Raw genomic sequence first — 15,072 nt, 5'->3', positions numbered from 1 at the left:
CAATTCAACCGTTGTGGTAAGGGTGTTAGCCGTGGCACAGTGGGTAGCTCTCTCGCCTCCGAGTCAGAAGGTTATGGGTTCCAATCCCACTCCAGAGACTCGGGCATAAAAATCTAGGCCGACACTCCCAGTGCCAGTACTGAGGGAGCGCCGCACTGTCGGAGGGGCAGTACTGAGGGAGCGCCGCACTGTCGGAGGGGCAGTACTGAGGGAGCGCCGCACTGTCAGAGGTGCCGTCTTTCGGATGAGATGTTAAACCGAGGCCCCGTCTCCCCTCTCAGGCGGATGTAAAAGATCCCACGGCCACTATTTCAAAGAAAAGTTCTCCGCGGTGTCCTGGACAATATTTATCCCTCAACCAACGTCAGTGAAACAGATTATCTGGTCATTATCACATTGCTGTTTGTGGGAGCTTGCTGTGCGCAAATTGGCTGCCACGTTTCCTACATTACAACAGTGACTACACTTCAAAAAGCACTTCATTGGCTGAGGTCGTGAAAGGCGCTATATAAATGCAAGTTGTTGTTTTTGTTGTGTGTGTGCACATAAGGTGTCTGTGCAAACGTGTATGCATGTTCAAGAGTGGGTAACGTAAGAATGTTCGTGAGTGGGAGTGTGTGAGTGTGTATGAGAGAATGTGTGTGATGGTGTGTGTGCGCATGTCAACTTCAGTTACCCACTCTTGAACATGCATTCACGTTTGCACACACACCTTATGTGCACACACACAACAAAAACTTGTATTTATATAGCGCCTTTAACATAGTAAAACGTCCCACAGATTGAAACACACTCACACTCTCCAACACATTACTTTACACACACACACTCCCACACACTAGGGTAGATCTTGACTGTGCAGTAGTGTAAAATGGATGGTAGTGAATCAGCTGCCTGTTTGACATCTCTCCTGATTTTTATTTTCATCGACTTCAGTCCAATTGGTCCATGTTGAGTGTGCATGAGTATGAGCTGTGTGTGTGAGTCTATGAGTGTGTGTGTGCGAGTATGTGAGAATGTATATGAGAGTGTATGAGTATGTGTGTGAGAGTGTGTGTGTGTGAGAGTGTGTGTGTGTGAGAGTGTGTGAGTGTAAATGTGTGTGTGTGTCAGTGTGGATATAACATGTGGAAGGGATCAGACCTTGGCTGTGATGCCACCCATGACCCAACATCCCACTGACGCTCACTGTTCAGGTCCATACAGGAAGATTAAGCACTTGGTAAAGTTGCAGAGTGCGTCTCACAGAACCCCTGGGAGGGGGAGAATCAGGGAGAAATCTTCGTCTGGGACAGGCGCTAAGAGCTGCTCTAAATACTCTGACCAACCTCCAGCATTCCATAGGGAAGAGATGGAAAACAGCAGCACAGAACCGCCCCGAGGATTAACTCCGGTGTTGGGGAGCAGCAATGAGGAGAGGGGAGGTAACAATGCTTGTCCCAGTAACCAACAGCCCCTGCATAAACCCAAGACATATATTTTTCCTGTGATATGTGGCAGCGTGCTGCAATTCTGCTCCGGACACTATCTGGCCTATTCATACATTCCAGGGAGAAAAACAGGAAGAGTGCAGCGGTCGAATGCTGTTTGTTCTGGGAGAAGCAGCTTTCTTACACACTAACCCTACTGTTCCCTCACCGCCTCAGGACTGGGCACAACACACAAACATCTGTGCACGGCCATTCAGTGGAGAACCGAAGAGAGATACTTTCTGTCGATAGTTCACTCTGACTCCCTTTCTCCTCCGTCTCCTGAAGGCTGGGACTCTTGCCAGGGCACAGTTCCTCACTCGAATGGCCATTATTTGTGAGTGAGCCCACACATCAAGGGTTGGACAGGCTGGTCAATCATTTGGCTGATGGCACGGCCGCCAATGGTGGGGCAAAGTGAGGGTAGGGGGTGCACAAGAGGCCAGAGTCAAGGGTAGCAGAGTTCAGTGTGGAGGCAGTTGTAAGGTTGGCGAGGTTAGAGGTAGGAAGGGGCGAGGCAATGGAGGGGTTTAAACACAAGGATAGGAATTTAAAATCTGAGGTTTTGGTGGACCGGGAGACAATGTAGGTCAGCGAGCACAGGGGGTGATGGGTGAACGGGACTGGGTGTGAGTTAGGACACGGGGCAGTGAGCACAGGGGGTGAGGGGTGAACGGGACTGGGTGTGAGTTAGGACACGGGGCAGTGAGCACAGGGGGTGATGGGTGAACGAGGCTGGGTGTGAGTTAGGACATGGGGCAGTGAGCACAGGGGGTGATGGTTGAACAGGACTGGGTGCGAGTTAGGACACGGGGCAGTGAGCACAGGGGGTGATGGGTGAACGGGACTTGGTGTGAGTTAGGACACGGGGCAGTGAGCACAGGGGGTGATGGGTGAACGGGACTGGGTGCGAGTTAGGACACGGGGCAGTGAGCACAGGGGGTGATGGGTGAACGGGACTGGGTGTGAGTTAGGACACGGGGCAGTGAGCACAGGGGGTGATGGGTGAACGGGACTGGGTGCGAGTTAGGACACGGGGCAGTGAGCACAGGGGGTGATGGGTGAACGGGACTGGGTGTGAGTTAGGACACGGGGCAGTGAGCACAGGGGGTGATGGGTGAACGGGACTGGGTGCGAGTTAGGACACGGGGCAGCAGAGTTTTGGATGAGCTGGAGTTTACGCAGGGTGCAATGTGGGAGGCTGGTCAGGAGAGTGTTGGAATAGTCGAGTCTGGAGGTAACAAAGGCACGGTGAGGGTTTTAGAAGTAGATAAGCTGAGGTAGGGGCGGAGATGAGCAATATTACGGAGTTGGAAGTAGGCAGTTTTTGAGATGGAGAGAATATTGGGTCGGAAGCTCAGCTCCGAGCCAAATAGGATACCGAGGTTGTGAACAGTCTGGTTCAGCCTGAGGCAGTGACCAGGGAGAGGGATGGAGTCGGTGGCTAGTGAATGGAGTTTGTGGTGGGGACCAAAGACAATGGTATTGCTGTTTCCAATATTTAATTGGAGGAAGTTTCTGCTCATCCAAGACTGGATGTCAGACTAGCAGCCTGATGAATCTGAGACAGTGGAGGGGTTGAGAGAGGTGGTGGTGAGGTTGAGCTGGGTGTCGTCAGTGAATGTTTGGAATCTGACCCCATGTCTGCAGATGATGTCAACAAGGGCAGCATGCAGATCAGGAAGGGGAGCAGGGCCAAGGACAGATTCCTGGGGGATTATAGAGTTAACAGTGAGAGGGCAGGAAGAGAAACCATTGCTGGAGATTCTCCAGTGTGGATACAAGTGTGTGCAGTCTCACTCAGCTGAACAAGAGAGGAAAGACGCTGGAGGAGGATGGTGTCGAGTGGGTCAGATACAAAACATTTTTAACAGTTAAGCTGTTTTTGGTGATGGTTAAGAAAGAAAGAAAGACTTGCATTTATATAGCACCTTTCATGACCACTGGATATCTCAAAGCGCTTTACAGCCAATGAAGTACTTTTGGAGTGTAGTCACTGTTGTAATATAGGAAACGCGGCAGCCAATTTACACACAGCAAGCTCCCACAAACAGCAATGTGATAATAGCCAGATAATCTGTTTTTATTATGTTAATTGAGGGATAAATATTGGCCAGGACTCCGGGGAGAACTCCCCCTGCTCTTCTTCGAAATAGTGCCATGGGATCTTTTATGTCCACCCGAGAGAGCAGACAGGGCCTCGGTTTAACGTCTCATCTGAAAGACGGCACCTCCGACAGTGCAGCACTCCCTCAGCACTACACTGGAGTGTCAGCCTAGATTTATGTGCTCACGTCCCTGGAGTGGGACTTGAACCCACAACCTTCTGACTCGGAGGCGAGGGTGCTACAGCCGACACTGAGGGGTGAATACTGGCCAGGACACTGGGAACAACTCACTGTCCTCCTTCAGATAGTGCCGTAGGATCTTTAATACCCACCAGTCAAACAGGACCTCCGTTTCAAACTTATCCAAGGAGAATGCAGCATTCCCTGGAGTGTCCAAGGGCTTTAGTCCAGGTGTAGGACCGAACCGACAACCTTCTGATTCAGAGCCAAGAGTTCTACCAACTGAGCCAAGCTGCCAGCTACACCAGTGGGTCCGTGTGAGGTCAGGGCTGTGTCTAACACGAGATCCCCCGGCCTCCCCCTCACCGTATCGCAAGGTTTATGGACTCACCGTTCTCTGATTGCCACCACGCCTTCTTACGATATTGTGCGAAAGTTGTAATCACGTTTTCCACCCGGTGGCTGTTGGGATTGCGCAGTCGGTCGTACGGTTTACGGGAGTCGCAGATGAAACATTTTTTCTCATCCTGTTCGAGACCAAACAAACAAATCATTATAACTGGGTCTTGGGCAGTGGACGAATCGACCGATAGGCAATCACAGCCCGAATTACGCCACGCCCCAATTTCATTCTGTTGTCGGTTTTGCATTACTGCCCAAGACCCAGTTATAACCCACTGAGTGTAAAGAAAGTCAAAATCACCCCGTCACACCCCTCCTGAAAGTGCTGACTCTCACTGGGGTACAGTTCCACAGACACTGACTCTCATTGGGGTACAGTTCCACAGACACTGACTCTCACTGTGGTACAGTTCCACAGACACTGACTCTCACTGGGGTACAGTTCCACAGACACTGACTCTCATTGGGGTACAGTTCCACAGACACTGACTCTCATTGGGGTACAGTTCCACAGACACTGACTCTCACTGGGGTACAGTTCCACAGACACTGACTCTCACAGGGGTACAGTTCCACAGACACTGACTCTCACTGGGGTACAGTTCCACAGACACTGACTCTCACTGGGGTACAGTTCCACAGACACTGACTCTCACTGGGGTACAGTTCCACAGACACTGACTCTCACTGGGGTACAGTTCCACAGACACTGACTCTCACTGGGGTACAGTTCCACAGACACTGACTCTCACTGGGATACAGTTCCACAGACACTGACTCTCACTGGGGTACAGTTCCACAGACACTGACTCTCACTGGGGTACAGTTCCACAGACACTGACTCTCATTGGGGTGCAGTTCCACAGACACTGACTCTCACTGGGGTACAGTTCCACAGACACTGACTCTCACTGGGGTACAGTTCCACAGACACTGACTCTCACTGGGGTACAGTTCCACAGACACTGACTCTCATTGGGGTGCAGTTCCACAGACACTGACTCTCACTGGGGTACAGTTCTACAGACACTGGCTCTCACTGGGGTACAGTTCCACAGACACTGACTCTCACTGGGGTACAGTTCCACAGACACTGACTCTCACTGGGGGACAGTTCCACAGACACTGACTCTCACTGGGGTACAGTTCCACAGACACTGACTCTCACTGGGGTGCAGTTCCACAGACACTGACTCTCACTGGGGTACAGTTCTACAGACACTGACTCTCACTGGGGTACAGTTCCACAGACACTGACTCTCACTGGGGTACAGTTCCACAGACACTGACTCTCACTGGGGTAAAGTTCCACAGACACTGACTCTCACTGGGGTACAGTTCCACAGACACTGACTCTCACTGGGGTACAGTTCCACTGACACTGACTCTCACTGGGGTACAGTTCCACAGACACTGACTCTCACTGGGGTACAGTTCCACTGACACTGACTCTCACTGGGGTACAGTTCCACAGACACTGACTCTCACTGGGGTACAGTTCCACTGACACTGACTCTCACTGGGGTACAGTTCCACAGACACTGACTCTCACTGGGGTACAGTTCCACTGACACTGACTCTCACTGCGGTACAGTTCCACCGACACTGACTCTCACTGGGGTACAGTTCCACAGACACTGATTCTCACTGGGGTACAGTTCCACAGACACTGACTCTCACTGGGGTACAGTTCCACAGACACGGACTCTCACTGGGGTACAGTTCCACAGACACTGACTCTCACTGGGGTACAGTTCCACAGACGCTGACTCTCACTGGGGTACAGTTCCACAGACACTGACTCTCACTGGGGTACAGTTCCACAGACACTGACTCTCACGGAGGTACAGTTCCACAGACACTGACTCTCACTGGGGTACAGTTCCACAGACACTGACTCTCACTGGGGTACAGTTCCACAGACACTGACTCTCACTGGGGTACAGTTCCACAGACACGGACTCTCACTGGGGTACCGTTCCACAGACACTGACTCTCACTGGGGTACAGTTCCACAGGCACTGACTGTCACTGGGGTACAGTTCCACAGACGCTGACTCTCACTGGGGTACAGTTCCACAGACACTGACTCTCGCTGGGTACAGTTCCACAGACACTGACTCTCACTGGGGTACATTTCCACAGACACTGACTCTCACTTGGGTACAGTTCCACAGACACTGACTCTCACTGGGGTGCAGTTCCACAGACACTGACTCTCACTGGGGTACAGTTTCAGAGACAATGACTCTCACTGGGGTACCGTTCCACAGACACTGACTCTCACTGGGGTACAGTTCCACAGGCACTGACTGTCACTGGGGTACAGTTCCACAGACGCTGACTCTCACTGGGGTACAGTTCCACAGGCACTGACTGTCACTGGGGTACAGTTCCACAGACACTGACTCTCGCTGGGTACAGTTCCACAGACACTGACTCTCACTTGGGTACAGTTCCACAAACACTGACTCTCACTGGGGTACAGTTCCACAGACACTGACTCTCACTGGGGTACAGTTCCACAGACACTGACTCTCACTGGGGTACAGTTTCAGAGACAATGACAGCGAGTATCAACAGGTTATTCAACCATGGACTATCACAGGGGGCTCCATCCCGTCTAATGTGGAATCCAAAGATTTACATTTCCCAGTGGGAGTGAATGGATAGGGATCAGGAGCAGGGACCCTGGCTGATTCTCCCCTCATTCACAGTAGTCCTCCAGTGTAGGGGACTCTTGCTCAGGATCCTGACTTGGCCGTGATTAACTAAGTTGAGACGGGAGACCTGCAGAATGAGCTGGACAACAACACTCAGCAGAGATAGGCACCCTTCCCTCCCTCTATTCCCCTCCCTCCCTCCCCCTCCTCACCCTGTGGGCATTGGAACAAGGCACCAAAACTTTTCTGTACACATCTGCACTACAGATAACCCAAAGGCAATCTCCACTCAGTAATCCTGGCTACACATAACCCATCGAACCCTGACCTCTCCAGCAGAAGATCATGACCTCTATTTGAAGCCCAGAGCAAGTTGGATCCCTTGGATTAAATTCAACAACCACTTGCTTAACCTCTGAACTCTGACTTATCAAAACGTGTTTCCGGTGTCCACTTTATCTGTAATGAATGCTCTTCGCCCGCTTTCCAGACAATCCGACTATAAATATCGTGTGAACACACAGACACACCCACACAGACACACACACACAGACACACCCACACAGACAGACACCCACACAGAGCCCCACAAAGACACAGACACACCCACACAGACACCCCCACAAAGACACAGACAGACACCCACACAGACAGACCCCTGCACATACCCCAACACACACACACCGACACGTACACACACAGACACATCAACACAGATGCACCAACACACTCAGACGCACACACACACACAGACAGACACACACAGACACCAACACACACAGACAGTCACACACACACCTAGAGATTGGCTGCACTTACCTGCAGGTGACTGACGATGCAGTACGGCTGTTGTCGCCTCAGACCACAGGTTGACGATGCTGTCAGTTTGTGTTGCCGCCCCACCAGGAGATCTCCGGTGGCGGGATAGCAGCTTCCTTGGGCACAGCCATGGGCTGAGTCAGGTTCCTGAGCAACCGTCGCCCCCACAGCTGGAGAGAGAGAGAGACATCTGTCAGCGGCAGCACTGCTGGGAGTTAAGAACATAAGAAATAGGAGCAGGAGTAGGCCAATCGGCCCCTCGAGCCTGCTCCACCATTCAACAAGATCATGGCTGATCTGATCCTAACCGCCAATCTACTATCACAGAACCATCTCCTGAATCTAACAGAATTAGACACACGAAATAGGGGCAGGATCAGGCTACACGGCCCCTGGGCCCGCTCCGCTATCCACAGGGCCATGTCCAATCCGAACCTAGACTCATGCCCTAATTCCTGCCCGCTCCCCGTAACCCTTAATTCCCTTTACTTCTAGGAAACTGTCTATTTCTGTTTTAAATTTATGTAATGATGTAGCTTCTACAGCTTTTTGGGGCAGCATATTCCATGGACCTACCACCCTCTGAGTGAAGTAGTTCCTCCTCATCTCAGTTTTGAAAGAGCAGCCCCTTATTCTAAGACTATGCCCCCTAGTTCTAGTTTCACCCATCATCGGGAACATCCTCCCCGCATCCACCCGATCCAACCCCTTCACAATCTTATATGTTTCAATAAGATCGCCTCTCATTCTTCTGAACTCCAATGAGTAGAGTCCCAATCTACTCAACCTCTCCTCATACGTCCATCCCCTCATCCCCGGGATTAACTGAGTGAACCTTCTTTGTACTGACTCGAGAGCAAGTATGTCCTTTCTTAAGTATGGACACCAAAACTGTACGCAGTATTCCAGGTGCGGTCTCACCAATACCTTGTACAACTGAAGCAATACCTCCCTATTTTTATATTCTATCCCCCTAGCAATGAAAGCCAACATTCCATTGGCCTTCTTAATCACTTGCTGCACCTGCATACTAACCTTTTGAGTTTCGTGCACCAGGGCCCCCAGATCCCTTTGTACTTCAGTACTTTACAGTTTCTTGCCATTAAGATAATAACTTGCTCTATGATTTTTCCTGCCAAAGTGCATAACCTCACACTTTCCAGTATTGTATTCCATCTGCCAAATCTCTGCCCACTTACTTAGCCTGTCTATGTCCCCTTGCAGGTTTTTTATGTCCTCCTCACTCACTACTTTCCCTCCCATCTTAGTATCATCTGCAAACTTTGATATGTTACACTCGGTCCCCTCCTCCAAATCGTTAATATAGATTGTAAAGAGTTGGGGACCCAGCACTGACCCCTGCGGAACACCACTAGTTACTGATTGCCAGTCTGAATATGAACCATTTATCCCAACTCTCTGCCTTCTGTTAGATAGCCAATCCTCTATCCATGCCAGAATATTACCCCCAATCCCATGATTTTTTATCTTAAGCAATAATCTTTTGTGTGGCACCTTGTCAAATGCCTTTTGGAAGTCTAAATACACTACGTCCACTGGTTCCCCTTTATCCACCCTATATGTTACTTCCTCAAAGAACTCCAGCAAATTTGTCAAACATGACTTCCCCTTCATAAAACCATGCTGACTTTGTCCTATTAAATTATGATTATCCAAATGTCCTGTTACTGTCTCCTTAATAATGGACTCCAAAATTTTACCTACCACAGATGTTAGGCTAACCGGTCTATAGTTTCCAGCCTTCTGTCTACTGCCCTTTTTAAATAAGGGTGTTACATTAGCAGTTTTCCAGTCTGCCGGGACCTTTGCTGAGTCCAGGGAGTTTTGGAAAATTATTACTAATGCATCCACAATCCCTACCGCCACTTCCCTCAAGACCCTAGGATGTAAGCCATCAGGTCCAGGGGATTTATCCGCCTTGAGTCCCATTATTTTACCGAGTACCACTTCCTTAGTGATTTTGATCGTGTTTAGCTCCTCCCCCCCCATAGCCCCCTGTTTGTCCAGTGTTGACCCAATATCATTTCTCTGTATTACAGTGATTCCTTCCTTTATTAACATAGTCACCCCACCTCCCCTTCCTTCCTGCCTGTCCTTCCTGATCGTTAAATTGTTGTTGGTGCTATGATACCATAAACATTACTTATCCTTAAATCTATGTATTCATTTGTGTTCTTTGATTTATAAATTATGCTACTCATCTCACTACAAAACAAAAAGTGGGTGTGGATCTGTGTGTGAGTGTGTGTCGGTGAATGTGAGGGTATCTGTGTGTGAGTGTGTGTCGGTGAACGTGAGGGTATCTGTATGTGAGTGTGTGTCGGTGAATGTGAGGGTATCTGTATGTGAGTGTGTGTCGGTGTGCCTGTGAGTGTGTGTGTGTGTCGGTGAATGTGAAGGTATCTGTGTGTGAGTGTGTGTCGGTGTGCCTGTGAGTGTGTGTGTGTCGGTGAATGTGAGGGTATCTGTGTGTGAGTGTGTGTCGGTGTGCCTGTGAGTGTGTGTGTGTCTGTGAATGTGAGGGTATCTGTGTGTGAGTGTGTGTCGGTGTGCCTGTGAGTGTGTGTGTGTCTGTGAATGTGAGGGTATCTGTGTGTGTGTGTCATGGGATGTGGGCGTCGCTGGCAAGGATGGCATTTATTGCCCATCCCTAGTTGCCCTTGAGAAGGTGGTGGTGAGCCGCCTTCTTGAACCGCTGCAGTCCGTGTGGTGAAGGTGCTCCCACAGTGCTGTTAGGGAGGGAGTTCCAGGATTTTGACCCAGCGACGATGAAGGAACGACGATATACTTCCAAGTCAGGATGGTGTGTGACTTGCAGGGGAACTTGGAGGTGGTGGTGTTCCCATGCGCCTGCTGCCCTTGTCCTTCTAGGTGGAAGAGGTGGCGGGTTTGGGAGGTGCTGCCGAAGAAGCCTTGGCGAGTTGCTGCAGTGCATCTTGTCGATGGTACACACTGCAGCCACGGTACGCCGGTGGTGGAGGGAGTGAATGTTTAAGGTGGTGGATGGGGTGCCAATTAAGTGGGCTGCTTTGTCCTGGATGGTATCGAGCTTCTCGAGTGTTGTTGGAGCTGCACTCATCCAGGCAAGTGGAGAGTATTCCATCACACTCCTGACTTGTGCCTTGTAGATGGTGGAAAGGCTTTGGGGAGTCAGGAGGTGAGACACTCGCCGCTGAATACCCAGCCTCTGGCCTGCTCTTGTTGCCACAGTATTTATGTGGCTGGTCCAGTTAAGTTTCTGATCAATGGTAACCCCCCAGGATGTTGATGGTGGGGGATTCGGCGATGGTAATACCGTTGAATGTCAAGGGGAGGTGGTTGGACTCTCACTTGGAGATAGTCATTGCCTGGCACTTCTGTGGCATGAATGTTACCTGCCACTTATCAGCCCAAGCCTAAATGTCGTCCAGATCTTGCTGCATGTGGGCATGGACTGCTTCATTATCTGAGGAGTTGCAAATGGCACTGAACACTGTGCAGTCATCAGCGAACATCCCCACTTCTGACCTTATGATGGAGGGAAAGTCATTGATGAAGCAGCTGAAGATGGTTGGGCCTAGGACACTGCCCTGAGGAACTCCTGCAGCGATGTCCTGGGGCTGAGATGATTGCCCGCCAACCACCACAACCATCTTCCTTCGTGCTAGATATGTGTCTGTGTGTGAGTGCTTGAGTATGTAGGTGTGAGTGGGCGAGTGGGGTTCTGAGCATCTGTGGGGGGGCAGAAAGTTAGCATGCAGGTACAGTAAACAATTTGGAAGGCAAGTGGTATGCTAGCCTTTATTGCAAGTGGGTTGGAGTACAAGAGTAAGGGGGGGGGGGTTTCCCTGGATACTTTAGGCACTAAAGAGCCTCTGAGGTAGCCAAGATGGGGTCTTAAGCTGACACGCTGGTTTAGCTTGGTAAAGGAGGTGAAGCTTGTGCTTGGAACAGCCACCTGGAGGATCGTTAAGGGGCTGATTGCCATTTAAATTGCCTCCTAGCGCTCATTAAAGAGGCAGCAGAGCATTTTGGTGGCTAGCCCATGAACTAGCCCCCTCTCCTAACAGCGACTAGCTGAATAGGATAAACAAGTCGTTGCTGAGGAGTCCAAACGCTACTTAAAGGTATATCACCTTTTACTGTTCACATGCTGCTGGAGGGGTGAAGAGGACTTTTGAAGCACATCGGGAGACTTTCTGGGACACTTTGTCAAGACTTCACCAACACTCTATCAACGTTTATTCCGGAAATTCTCTGAGGACTTCACCTAAAAAGAGCGAGTGCTGAGCTACTCCACCCTATTGGACACCCTATTGGAGTCACCAGGAGAAGGGGAGTGCTTGGTCATGGGCATCTTGCTAGGTGTCCCCCTTGGTCTGCAGGAGGAACGGGAGGAGGACATGAGGCCAGGCAGAGCAGCACCAGCTGCTACAGGTGAGAGGGACAGGAGGGACTGGAGAGCGAGGTGGACTCCTTCCCCCCCCCCCCCTTGCGGGTACAGGACATCCCTCCTCCTGTGGACCTCCCCTACCAGGACCTCTAGTGCCGCGTCCAAGAACCTGTGGTCTGACTCGTGGTCTCACTGAGCCATCCTGAAACCTGCCGCTGTGTGTCAGCCAGCCCGCTCCACGCCGTCAGTGGAACTGGCTGAATGCAGCTCCAGGAACATTGCATCTAATCAGCGCTCGAGTGCTAAACCTGCAGTTATCGGTTTCAGCGTCTGCAAACACGTTTAAATCATGATAAGCATGAATTAGCCTGAAAATTGTGTACTAAATCCACACTTTCAAACAGGTGGTTCCTATTACTACAGGACCCATTCAGTGCCGGTTTACACCCTTTGGCCAAAATAACCCCCCAGAAGTCTTGCTACCCTGGAGTACTGGGCACAGTTTTGGCCTCCGTACCTAAGGAAGGATATACATACCTTGGAGGCGGTGCAACAAAGGTTCACGAGATTGATTCCTGGGACGAGAGGGCTGTCCTATGATGAGAGATTGAGTAGAATGGGCCGATACTCTCTGGAGTTTAGAAGAATGAGAGGTGATCTCCTTGAAACATCTAAGATTCTGAGGGGGATTGACAGGGTAGATGCCGAGAGGTTGTTTCCCCCTGGCTGGAGAGTCTAGAACTAGGGGGCACAGTCTCAGGATAAGGGGTCGGCCATTTAGGACTGAGATGAGAAGTTTCTTCACTCAGAGGGTTGTGAATCCGGAATTCTCTACCCCAGAGGGCTGTGGATGCTCAGTCGTTGAGTATATTCAAGGCTGAGATCGATAGATTTTTGGACTCTCGGGGAATTGAGGGATATGGAGATCAGGCGGGAAAGTGGAGTTGAGGTCGATGATCAGCCATGATCTTATTGAATGGCGGAGCAGGCTTGAGGGGTCGAATGGCCGACTCCTGCTCCTATATTCTTATGGAGTATAAATTAGTCTTAGACAGGATCACAAGAACGGGCGATAGCGAATTGTTACATTTTGCGCTGCCAAGAGGAATTTTTCGCCCAGTTGATCCTGTGCTCACTAATGCACAGACGTGGGAGCATAGTCAGACACACACACAGCAGGGCTCACTGGACCGTCATCAGAATGCTGGTTACAGAGAATTACGTAGAATGTTCAGCACAGAAACAGGCAATTCGGCCCCACTGCTCCGTGCCGGTGTTTATGCTCCACAGGAGTCTTCTCCCACCCTCTTCAGCTCACCCCATCAGCATATCCTTCTATTCCTTTCTCCCTCATCCAGCTTCCCCTTAAATGTATCTCTGCTATTCGCCTCAACCACTCCCTGTGGTAGCGAGTTCTACATTCTCACCACTCTCTGGGTGAAGAAGTTTCTCCTGAATTCCCTAACCCAGGTCACCGACAGTATTACCGGAGCACCAGGTGGGATCAGCACGGACCAGGGTTGAACGGGGACCTTCTGAACTGTCTCCGTGGCTCAGTTCCACAGCGGGCGAAGTATTTCACCCACTGGGGTGGGAGCTGAAAGGCGGGGAGGGCATTCAAAGATCGCAGACAGCGAAAAACCGCTGAGAGGATCAGAGTCTGGCTGAGCGCAGGATCTATTCCTGAGCCCTGTCACAGGGTCGATGCTCCAAAGCTTGTCCAGAAATAACGGAATGTTAGCGGTAGTCAGACAGTCAGCACAGCGCTGACAGCACCAGGTGTCGGTGTCTGTCAGTGCCAAGGATATTAAGCTAAAACATCCCCTCACTGAACACCATCAAATATCATCTCAAACAGGAATGAGGAATGTTTCCGATGCAGGACTTTAAACCAGAGGGTGTTTATCGCTCCTGCCGTTGGTGCTGAGGCACAGTGCAGGTCTGAATATCTCATCCACGGTGCCCGACTTCAGGCAGGAGCCCAGGCAGTTGGCTATGCCACCGCAGAAGGCATCACAGCCAAGCAGAGCGCCGACTGTACTCAGCACTCTCCGGGGGGAGTCACTGAGCAATGATGAGGAGCAGGAGCTCCGACTGTACTCAGCACTCTCCGGGGGGAGTCACTGAGCAATGGTGAGGAGCTCCGACTGTACTCCGCACTCTCCGGGGGGAGTCACTGAGCAATGAGGAGGAGCAGGAGCTCCGACTGTACTCCGCACTCTCCGGGGGGAGTCACTGAGCAATGAGGAGGAGCAGGAGCTCCGACTGTACTCCGCACTCTCCGGGGGGGAGTCACTGAGCAATGAGGAGGAGCAGGAGCTCCGACTGTACGCAGCACTCTCCGGGGGGGGTCACTGAGCAACGATGAGGAGCAGGAGCTCCGACTGTACTCAGCACTCTCCGGGGGGAGTCACTGAGCAATGATGAGGAGCAGGAGCTCCGACTGTACCCCGCACTCTCCGGGGGGAGTCACTGAGCAATGCTGAGGAGCAGGAGCTCCGACTGTACTCAGCACTCTCCGGGGGGAGTCACTGAGCAATGAGGAGGAGCAGGAGCTCCGACTGTACTCAGCACTCTCCGGGGGGAGTCACTGAGCAATGAGGAGGAGCAGGAGCTCCGACTGTACTCCGCATTCTCCGGGGGGAGTCACTGAGCAATGATGAGGAGCAGGAGCTCCGACTGTACTCAGCACTCTCCGGGGGGAGTCACTGAGCAATGCTGAGGAGCAGGAGCTCCGACTGTACTCAGCACTCTCCGGGGGGGAGTCACTGAGCAATGAGGAGGAGCAGGAGCTCCGACTGTACTCAGCATTCTCCGGGGGGAGTCACTGAGCAATGATGAGGAGCAGGAGCTCCGACTGTACTCAGCACTCTCCGGGGGGGAGTCACTGAGCAATGATGAGGAGCAGGAGCTCCGACTGTACGCAGCAGTCTCCGGGGGGGGGGTCACTGAGCAATGAGGAGCAGGAGCTCCGACTGTACTCCGCACTCTCCGGGGGGAGTCACTGAGCAATGAGGAGGAGCAGGAGCTCCGACTGT

The 15,072-nt window shown here is 51.4% G+C and overlaps 1 protein-coding gene across 3 annotated transcripts in view; it reads right to left on the bottom strand.

Annotated features, from left to right (window-relative positions):
- Positions 1-15,072, bottom strand: part of LOC147111358 (laminin subunit beta-2-like) — a 201,977-nt gene that overhangs the window by 134,248 nt on the left and 52,657 nt on the right. For all 3 annotated transcript variants that reach the window (XM_086002168.1, XM_086002166.1, XM_086002167.1), the window contains exons 2-3: positions 7,642-7,811; positions 4,149-4,284 (exon numbers count right to left, since the gene is read on the bottom strand). In XM_086002168.1, coding sequence (XP_085858294.1) covers positions 4,149-4,284; positions 7,642-7,811 — 306 coding nt within the window. The remainder of the gene's footprint in view (positions 1-4,148; positions 4,285-7,641; positions 7,812-15,072) is intronic.

This window comes from Somniosus microcephalus, chromosome 11, assembly GCF_052327205.1.
Source record: "Somniosus microcephalus isolate GS21.2 chromosome 11, FLI_Smic_1.0, whole genome shotgun sequence".
Taxonomy (NCBI): domain Eukaryota; kingdom Metazoa; phylum Chordata; class Chondrichthyes; order Squaliformes; family Somniosidae; genus Somniosus; species Somniosus microcephalus.
This window is presented reverse-complemented; position numbering and strand designations above follow the sequence as displayed.